This window comes from Somniosus microcephalus, chromosome 7 (assembly GCF_052327205.1).
Source record: "Somniosus microcephalus isolate GS21.2 chromosome 7, FLI_Smic_1.0, whole genome shotgun sequence".
In the NCBI taxonomy this organism is placed as follows: domain Eukaryota; kingdom Metazoa; phylum Chordata; class Chondrichthyes; order Squaliformes; family Somniosidae; genus Somniosus; species Somniosus microcephalus.
Genome location: NC_140993.1, coordinates 242,978,194 through 242,988,340, shown reverse-complemented (window position 1 = coordinate 242,988,340; position 10,147 = coordinate 242,978,194). Strand labels below are relative to the sequence as shown.

The 10,147-nt window shown below is 37.9% G+C and overlaps 1 protein-coding gene across 1 annotated transcript in view; it reads right to left on the bottom strand.

Moving 5' to 3' along the window:
* Positions 1-2,767: 2,767 nt before the first annotated feature.
* LOC147115197 (arf-GAP with SH3 domain, ANK repeat and PH domain-containing protein 1-like) overlaps positions 2,768-10,147 on the bottom strand; it is a 439,694-nt gene continuing 432,314 nt past the window's right edge. Inside the window, exon 29 of the mRNA XM_085993991.1 lies at positions 2,768-5,537. Within this exon, the coding sequence (XP_085850117.1) occupies positions 5,459-5,537 (79 nt within the window). The 3' untranslated portion in view covers positions 2,768-5,458. The remainder of the gene's footprint in view (positions 5,538-10,147) is intronic.

The following is a 10,147-nucleotide window of genomic DNA, read 5'->3' as shown; positions in this document are numbered from 1 at the left end:
TGTATCATCACAGCATACCAATTTGTCTGGGATCTGGTGCTAAAATGCTTCAGGCACACTGAAACAAATGGATTATTAATTAGCAAGGTGACTAAATTAAATTCAGAATCCATTTGTAATAATGCATCAACTTGTGAAACATTACATAAAATGACCACAAACATTTTAGAAGGTCTTTAAAATCAAGAGTAGCTCTAGCCATTAACTCTTGTATCTGCATAACTTGGAGGCAGGCTGGGTAAATGTCTAAGAGAGATCTGCCATCAGTGGAAGGGTTAAATTGAAGTGGTAATACAGGAAAATTTCTGGTATCCGGCACGGACGGGACCGACGTGGTGCCGGTTCAGCAACAATTCCGGATAACCGAACGCTATAGTGAAAGATACGGACCTTAAGAGCTCCGTATGAAGCAACAAACCCTGTTGCTTAGCAACAGCTTCAGAAGAACGTCCACAAGTTGCAAGCATCTCTGTAGCTTAGCAACAGCTGCAGCCAAACCCTTGCCTTCCTCAATTTGTTGCTGTGCAAGTAATAAAAGTTAGCTGAAACCGACTCCTGAATTTTGCCAGTTAACCGACATTTCCAGTTATTTAGGGGCCGGTTAATCGAAAGTTTCCTGTACATTTTTATTGTGGGCATGGTACTAGGTCTAGGAACTGGATGACTATATATTGGAAAAGGAAGTTCCAAGGTCCAAACCAGCTTTGTGCCAGAAGGAAGTACTCACCCCTTTGAAACATTCCAAAAAAGTTTGGGGAAATTTCCATGAAGTAAAAAAGTAGTTTGATGAAAAGTATGTGCGACTGGCCAAAGAAAAAGCATTCCTAAACTTAGCTTGAATTAAATTAAGAATTGCAGAATTTCTTTTTGGATAAGTGAAGTGCACCTCCACCTAAAAAAAAATACAATGAAAAGCTTTCACACGCAATTGTTATGATCATTCTCACTTCTAGAATGAACTGGTTCCCAGACCAGCTAAGTTCTGGTAGTAGCATTCTCACCTTCAGTCAAAAGATTGTGGATATGAGCACACACCAACTCCATCTAGGCTGACAATCCAGTACAGAACTGAGGAGGCACAGTCCTTTGAGATGTTGAAGTGGATGTTAAAGATCCCTTGACACACATGCAGAAAATGAATGGTAGTGTTCACTTGCCTGTCCAAAGTATTTATTTGAGGCAAATCCAGTGAATCAAGATTTTGAATATCATTTTAAGAGCTTAGTTTGTATACATCCAGATAGATCCAGCTTGAAATACAAAATTACCAGCTTTATTAAAATTCACGAAAAGAAACTGGGTTGTCTTAAGTTACCTTCTTAAATTGCCATAGCAAAGGTGTTTTTACCCATTTTAGCAACAGCTTGTTGCACATAAACAGGAACCAAACTATCTGAATAGTTTGTAACTGTATTCTATTGATTGAAAATAAGAGGGCATTTAAATGAGCGCTTGGGTACATTTCAGATACCACCTTGTAAAATTGACTAAACTGCAATTCAGCAATAATCAATAATGTATGTATTTACAAAGACACTTGTTAAGCCAGTATTGATATAAGATAAACAACACTTAAAGTGCATTGCTCATAATTATTACACAGAAGGGCTGATTTTATGATCTGTGCACTCGATTGAGACTCTCGCCCACCAGAATCGCATATTAGGAAATTACGGGCATACTCGCTATGATTTTTTGCCCATTAAAATTAATGAATATAAAATTGTGGGGAGTACACCTGTGATTTCCTGTTATGTAATCAAGTAGGATTGCTGAGAGCTGAGATTCATAAAATCAACCCTTAAATGTATTGTGATTCTCAAATTTTAATATTTGAGTCTAAGTAATTGAATATTTTTCCAAAGCTACCTAGCTACAACTATGATCAAAGTATAGTCAAGCTTTCAGCTGAAGAAAGGAACATTTCTGCATGGCATTAAAGTATTTGAACTAAACATTTTTGATGTCTCAAGTATTTAACAATATTTAATAAATGTAAGATGCAAATTCACTATCAAGACCAGTGCTTGGTAGCTTTTAAAATTAAATCTAGGTTGTCCAATTGTTCTTAATGTGTGGGTCAAAGTTGAATATTAGTTTTGTGCTTTAGTTTTTAATGCTGACCTCTAAACTAAATCATTGTTTGTCACAAGGTAAAACAAGACAACAATATGGAATTATGGTGATCTCTTTATTCCTCTTGTTTGTACCCCTTTTTCTAATACCAGGAAGTTGATAAAAATCAACAGTGATATTACAATTTTCACTAAACAGTTCATTCATAGTTATTTTTGTATAATAAGTTTACTGTAATTGGAAAAAGTCCAATATCAGCATGCACTGTAGCATACGTTTTGACTATGTAGTAGTTCCAGCTACTAATTAACTGCAATTTGAAGTATGTAAACTTAAATTGCAGCTACAACGCCATTCAAACATATGTTGTATGCTTTAAGCAGAACCACTGATTAAACCTACACTACTTCCCTCTTACCTGAAAACTGACCATGCAATTAATGTGGTTGGCTAGTTTTATGATGCTTCTGTTTAAATAATCATTAGAACAGTGACATTGACTTTAACTGCTACATTATCTAGCAATTAACCAAATTTGTGTGATACCTGCCTTGGAATGGTAGACAATACTTTGTGACCGATTGCTGTAAATGGCACTGGCTATGGAGAACACGCAAGAAGTAGCAGTGTTCAGATTAACTTCTTGCTCGTTTTGATGAAGGAGGGAATGAGAGAAAATAACTACATTCAGTTTAGAACATGTCAAAGGATTTTATGTTGCAATATAACAATATCGGAACACAAACAATTTTGCTTTTTAAAATATCTTCCCATAGCAATTCTTGTACATAATTAAAAAAAACAGACTGCAAATACATGATATGGTAAGCTGCGGTCATATCGCACACCTTTACATCCAGTAGGTTGACCGTACCGCCTGATTTACTTAATACATACATTTTTAAGGGAAGCCTAATCCAGGATAAAAGGGATACATTATTGAAATAACCAGAGCAAAGTGCTAAAATCCACAATAGTTGCTTATCATTCTGTATGTGATTAGAAGGTATGCATTTATAACAATTATTTTAAAATGAAGTAAATTCATCCGAAATAACTAACAGCATAAAATTGTGGCTTTAAGCACAATGCACAGTCAATTCAAAGTTCTGAATATGCTTAACCAAGTATTAATCTTCAGCTGTGCATAATGACACACAATGGTTTGTACAAAAAGCTCTGGCAAACCAAACTCTGCCAATTTGATGCAGTAACTGTGGCAGTTGCGTGTAATGAATGCATCACAAAATCATCAATAACTTGTCCACATCTCTATTTGGGACAAAAACAAGATACAATTAAACAACTAAAAATTTCAAATTGCTGGGGAAAAATTTGGGACCCAGCCACATTCTGTGGACATGAACATTTGTGAGGAATGAATATAGGAAGTGTACTGGCAACAGTTTAGCATAATATAAGACCACTGCAGCACCAGGCTAGAAGTCTTGTCTCATACAGGTAATACATGATATTCAATTTAAGTTTTTATTCCTTTTCATCTAAATCTACTTACAGAAATATGTACCTTTTATTAAGAATTAAATTACATCCTTTTAAAGAATAATGTAATCAGTTATCATTAGAGTTAAGCTTAACCCCACATTAACTGAATATTTTAAGAATCATACCAAGACCTACCTTTTTCTTGGAAAGGTATGAAATGTAAGCAGACCTCCTTTCAGAATTGTATTTTATTTTTTGGTCCCTAAAATAAATTGGAGTAACTGAATATCAATAATGAATATGAAAGTGTATAGTCATTAAAGCCTTAAGCAACCAATCCACTATGTCACTTTGTTCCCCAAGCAGTTCAAGATTTGTGCAAATAATGCAATTTATTCTATGACATAGAGCACAAGTAACCAGGTTGAATACGTAGGTATTTAGTTTAAAAAGAACATGTAAAGTCTCTCTCTTGCCCCCCCCCCACCCCCGAAATGATCAATTATCCATACAATGATTAACTTAATACATTCAAAGACAAAGTCTGTTTCATGTGAATGTATACTGTATCACAAACAGCAACTTTCAACATCTTACTTGCAGTGAGTGTCCAAGGGTAATGTACTTCAGATAACAGGAGAAAGGAGGGAGAATTAAATAATTAACAGATTTTAGAACGGTATCTTCAGCTTACAAAGTTTTATGTGCATCAATGATGTACTATTCTAAATAAAGTATGTAAACATCATATGTAATACAACATATTTAAAATTGATAACTGCACACCTTTCATCATGCTGCCTGCACTGTATACTGCTTGAAGAAGTATCATGTGACTAAACATCAATTTCTGAGGCCCCCTCACAGGTGTTGTTACCACAGCAAAGAGTTAACTCCAGGACATCCATCTCTGGGGCAGGAAGCAGTGTCACAACTAAGACTGGATTAGTTTCTGCTAGTGTCCTGTAACTCGATCAGCTATATCTAAAATCATACAGGTTCTTCAGAGACTTCCAAATCTTACTGTTACAAATTAATCTAACACAATTGCATTGATGATCAAGACAGAACTTAACCTATTTATTTAGGTTAATAACATTTAAAAAGTGAATGGATGTTGAGGAGGTGGAAATTTTTCATCCCCAACAACCTAACCCTTAAAAGGGTAATCCAAGCACTGCTCTAAAATCCTAACACCAGACTTGGAAAAACTGCAAACCTATCTCTAATTTTCATTTATTCTCAATGGGTCCTCCAAAAGGCTTTCTTGGAACAACTTGGTTTGTTAAACTGTTTATCTGCTGTTACAGGCAATATATCCTTGTGCGGAATTCTTAACATTTGTCTCCTCAGAATGAGGTAAAAGAAACTTTAACAAGTTCCCCAGTCATTCACTCTCAAGTAACTTTGTCTGACCACTTGCAATTAAAACCACATATAATCCCATGAGTACATTAAGAACAGTATGCACAGCATCCATGTTAAAAGCAGAAGGACAAAGAGGATCAGTGCAAACTGAAACCTGAACCTATCCTCAGCAAAACCACTATTTTTACTTTATTCAGAATACTGAGATGATGTCAAGAATAAAAGTCAAGCTTATATAGTTAAATTACTAAATGAGGCTGCCTATAATCTGACAAGCAGGCAGGAGATATATCCCATCAACAGCATAGGTAAGATTAGTAAGTGCTAGATGCCATGGATGGCTGCAGTACACCAAATAAGGCGTGCCAGGTTCCAAGGCTATTATAATACTGGCAAAGGCAAGTAACACATTATTTACAATACAGTCACCTCATGAGGTGGACCTTAAATGATTTTTTGATCATCTATGTACAAAATATGCACAGGAATAAGGAAGCTGCAGCCACTTTACAACATCAAATTCAAGCATCCACAGCTGTGAACGTCTGTTGCTGGAGTTCATAGGTTGTCAATCAGATAAAATGTGCACAAAGGACACTGGAAAGACGCCACTTCTGTCAGGCTGCCCCTCGATGTAGCCAATCTGTCAAAATTAGGAAGACGCAAAGATTTAATATCTAACCAGATATTTACTCTTGCATTCAAGTCGCACACAAAAAATAAATTTTTGTTTAATCCTCACTACACACTTGTGTTACATCTAACTAAAATATACTTCTGGCATGCAATGTTATGTTTTCACCATTAGGTGCAAACTCTTCCAGCAAGCGATAGCTATTAGTCATTTTGAATCCAAGCACAACAGACAAATTGCTGCAGCAACTTACAAGTAGTGAAATTAATTCAAATATAAATTGTTTGATGGTAAACTCCATTTTTCTTCCCAGGTCACCCACCAACTATGGTTGACCTACTCCCAGCCCTCCACCAATGGCTCCATAGACCAGCCATTAAGAGGTGCACAATAGTGTCCTTGTGTTTCATTTGTGTCCTTGTGCTCCAATGCTCCATATTTTATTCCCTTTCCGTTCCCCCCTCCTTGGTCTTGTGCTATACATCTCTCAACTAAAAACAGTTGGAAATCTGCTACAATTCTCTCAATAAATTTAGGTATGCATTTGCAGCCTGGGGCGATTAGCCAACTAATTTTTATTTCATGTAGGTGTTGGGGGAATGCCCTACAAGTTTGCGGACGATAGCAAGACATATGCGAGAGTCAGGACTATAGATGATGCTCAACTGATACAACCAGATCTAGATGTGCTAGGGGACTGGGCCCATGATTGGCAAATTATATTTAACTTAGAAAAGTGCAGTGTTATGCATGTGGGCAGGTCAAATGCTGAACGTACATAAACCCTTCATGGAAAATAATTAAAGCCAGTGGTGAAAAAAAGCGATCTTGGCATTTTAGTGCATCAATCTGAAAAGGTTCATGACCAATGCCGTGAAGCTATAGCTAAAGCGAATAGGGTGCTCGGGTGTATTTACAGGACAATTCACTATAAAAAAAACATACCATTTTGTCCTTGTACAAGACCTTAGTTAGGTCTCGGTTAGAATAGTGTCTAGTTTTGGTCTCCTCGCATGGTGGCTGATATTGAGGCTTTGGAAAGGGTGGAGAGGAGGGCCACAAGATTAATACCCAGTTTAAAGCATCTTACTTACCTAGATAGGCTCAAAGAGCTGGCTCTCCATATTTTAGAGAAACGTAGACTTGGGGAATTATTTGATCAAGGTTTATAAGATAATGAAGGGACTAGATTGTGTTTGTGTAGACCAACTGTTTCAATTGGTTAGGGAGGACCAAGGGTTACTCTTACAATTTATGTAAGGGCAGAACTAGGTTAGATGTTAGGACATGATTCTTTTCCCAGAGAAGAGTGGACCTGTGGAGCAGACTGCTGGCTTGTTCAGTAAAAGCTGATTCGCTGAATTCCTTCAAGCGGGAGTTGGACCTGTTTCTGGCTGGGGCGGACATTGACTTGTAACATAAATTAGGGCCAGAGTGGTCTTCTGGACTAGTTTTGATTGCCTAAGGGGATCGGAGAGGAATTTTCCAGATTTTTTTTCCCTAATTGGGTTAGATTTTAATTTGGTTTTACATGTTTAGTGTGTACAGTTCTGGACACCATATTATAAAAAGGATATAGAGGCACTGGAGAGGGTGCAGAGAAGATTTACAAGGATGATACCAGAAATGCGAAGGTATACATATCAGGAAAAGATGAACAGGCTGGGTCTCTTATCTCTTGAACAAAGAAGGCTGAGGGGTGACCTAAGAGGTCTTTAAAATTATGAAAGATTTTGATAGAGTGAATACAGAGATTATGTTCCCACTTGTGGGGAACGGCATAACTAGAGGCCATCAATATAAGATAGTCACCAAGAAATCCAATAGGGAATTCAGAAAAAACTTCTTTACCCAAAGAGAATGTGGAACTCGCTACCACAGGGAGCGGTTGAAGCGAATAGTATAGATGCATTTAAGGGGAGGCTGGGCAAACATATGAGGGAGAAGGGAATAGAGGGTTATGCTGATAGATTTAGATGAGGAAAGACGGGAGGAGGCTCGAGTGGAGCATAAACGCCCGCATGGACTGGTTAGGCCGAATGGCCTGTTTCTGTGCCATATATCCTATGTAATGTAATGCATGGCTCTGGGTGGGGATTGTATATATTGTAATGCATAAGGCATCATGACTGTATGGGACAGGTTGGATGGACCAATCAGTCTTTTCCTGTCTGTCATTTTTCGTATGTTTGTGACCGTGGACAAGTCTCTGGCTTATAAATCAAGCTAAGATCATAATATTCAACAGGTGGGTATACAACACTGCATGTGATAGAATTCCCTTACTTGAAGGAGTGATATTTTGGCATAATGTATGTACTTTTAATTATACCAATTTTATGAGGACTTGTATAAAAGCCAAGCTGGAATCGAAGACAAACTCTAAAACATATGCTATTAAATAAAGAAGAATGGAGAATGCATGATAGATAACAAAAAACATTTAAACTTTGTTCTTTTATTATTGCAAGGATATTTTTTTCTTTGATAGGCTAAGTATTGTGTAACATAGATCAAAGGATTTTAATGAAAGAACCTGAAAGCATATAAAATCCCATAGCTGTTCTTTCCTACCTGGGTTTATTAAAGGGAAATTTAAAATCTGGCATACATTGGCCCGGAATTTGCAGTCACCGGCAAAGCGACTGTGATCGCTGCTGACCACAAAGATCTTGCGATCTCTGTGGTGAAAACTTTAGCTTTCTCAACCTTAATTTGATTGTAGCGCTGTCAAAAGGGGATCTCTAGCCTACAGCAGCAGTGATATCATCAAGCTGTCTAAGCAGCCAATCATCTTGAAGGATTCCCATAGACAGCAAACCAGGAAATAAAAAGCAGCTTTTATCATTCACTTAAAAACATTTAAAAAATTTTTTTTTTTTTTTTTTTTTTTACAGAGAGCAAAATAAAGATTGGGACATACAACATGGGGGTTAAGGTAGAAGTTGAAATATCATAAAAAAACAATGTTTTTTTTAAATAACGGAGAAATTTGACTTTCCACAAAAATAAAAGTAGGTTTTCAGGGCCAGAATAGTTCAGCAGTCAATACGCCAATAAAACCCCAGTCACACCTCTTTCAACAAGACTCAACTTTTTATGGGGTGTTTAACAGCAATATTAGAACGGAAAAGGAGAAGTTTTCATCAGTTCAAATGATTTCACTGATTGCCGGCTATGGGGAGTTCCACAGCGCAGCCTGCGGCGGAGCAGGGAATAACTGACCGCAACTTCAGGATTTCCATGTTTATTTGCACATGCGCTATAGCCTGAAGTTACAGTCAGTTTCAGAAGGGTAATTACGGTGAACGCTGACAGTTTTACCATCATTACCACCACAAAATCTGGGCCAGTATATCTAGTACTATTTTATAGCTCACAACCAGCTTATGGCCTATGGAACCACTAGTGTGTCTTCAAATCAGACTTTCATTACCTGTAAAAATGCATATCAGAATCTCCATTATCAAATATGGCTGTTGCACCCTGCTACCTTTTAATCTTGGAGTGAGAAAATCAGGCAAACGACTGGAAAGCTGTGCTATTCGAGCCTGTCCTGCTGTGTGAAATGTATTTATTCCCTGTAGTTTTACAAGTCCTTGCAAGGGTGCTGGGATAGTCCTGCATGGTAGCATTTTTCATCTCTTTCACAGTAAAACAGGAGGGAGGAGAGATATTTAATATGGAGATACAGAAGTGGCTGGAATGGACCTGTCGTGCCTCCACAGGCAGCTAGCCCAAAGATGCTCATTTTACAAAGATGAATGTTCGGCCGAAGGCAAGTCCCAGAGGGAGGGCGGGCTGAACGGGTTACCTTGAAGTCCAGGGAGCACTCCTGCTCCTCCTGGCTCCACAGGACCGTATTTAAAAAACATTTTTAAATCGCCTTTTGTTGTCGGCTACTGACGGCGAAGCAGAGAAGCCCGACACCTGCTTCACAATGTCTAATTTCTTACATATGCAAATGAAGGGACTAACACCCATTTTATATGGCCACCTGATACGCCTGAAAAATGGCCCAATCCAGTATTGGGTTGGTGTCTTTTAGGCACGGGATGTTGATCCCCAAAATTGGCTTTACTGCAACCATTTTACACCAGTGTGAGCTTAGGTTGTGGAATAAGGAATGTTTGGGTGTATGTCTTATAATTACCTGATGCCTTTACTTTAATTGTTGATATTGTGCAGAAGGGGTTAGTGCAAATAGATGGTCTTGGTCTGTAAGGTACAGTACCTGTGAGACAATGGCACATTCTTATGTCATGGTTGAGCAAGGCCAAATCATGAATGCAGTAAATGAATTAACTATAAATTTGGCTTGGATAGCCTAGGAAGAAAGGAGCTCTAGAGCCACAATACTGTCTCTCTTATCCAGAATGAGTAACTATACTTTGTTTTTGTGAGCTTGATTGTCTGGTGTCCAAAATCTTAAGGGTTCACAGTATCCTGTACAAAAAAGGTGCAAGTAGGGATGTTGAAATGCTGCCAGACCCTATGCTGGAATTACTCCTTAACCCGCTTCTCCTTTAAGACCCTCCTTAAAACCTACCTCTGATAAAGCCTTTGGTAACCCCTCCCAATATCTCCTCCTTTGGCTTGCTGTCTTTTTTTTCAGATTATGCT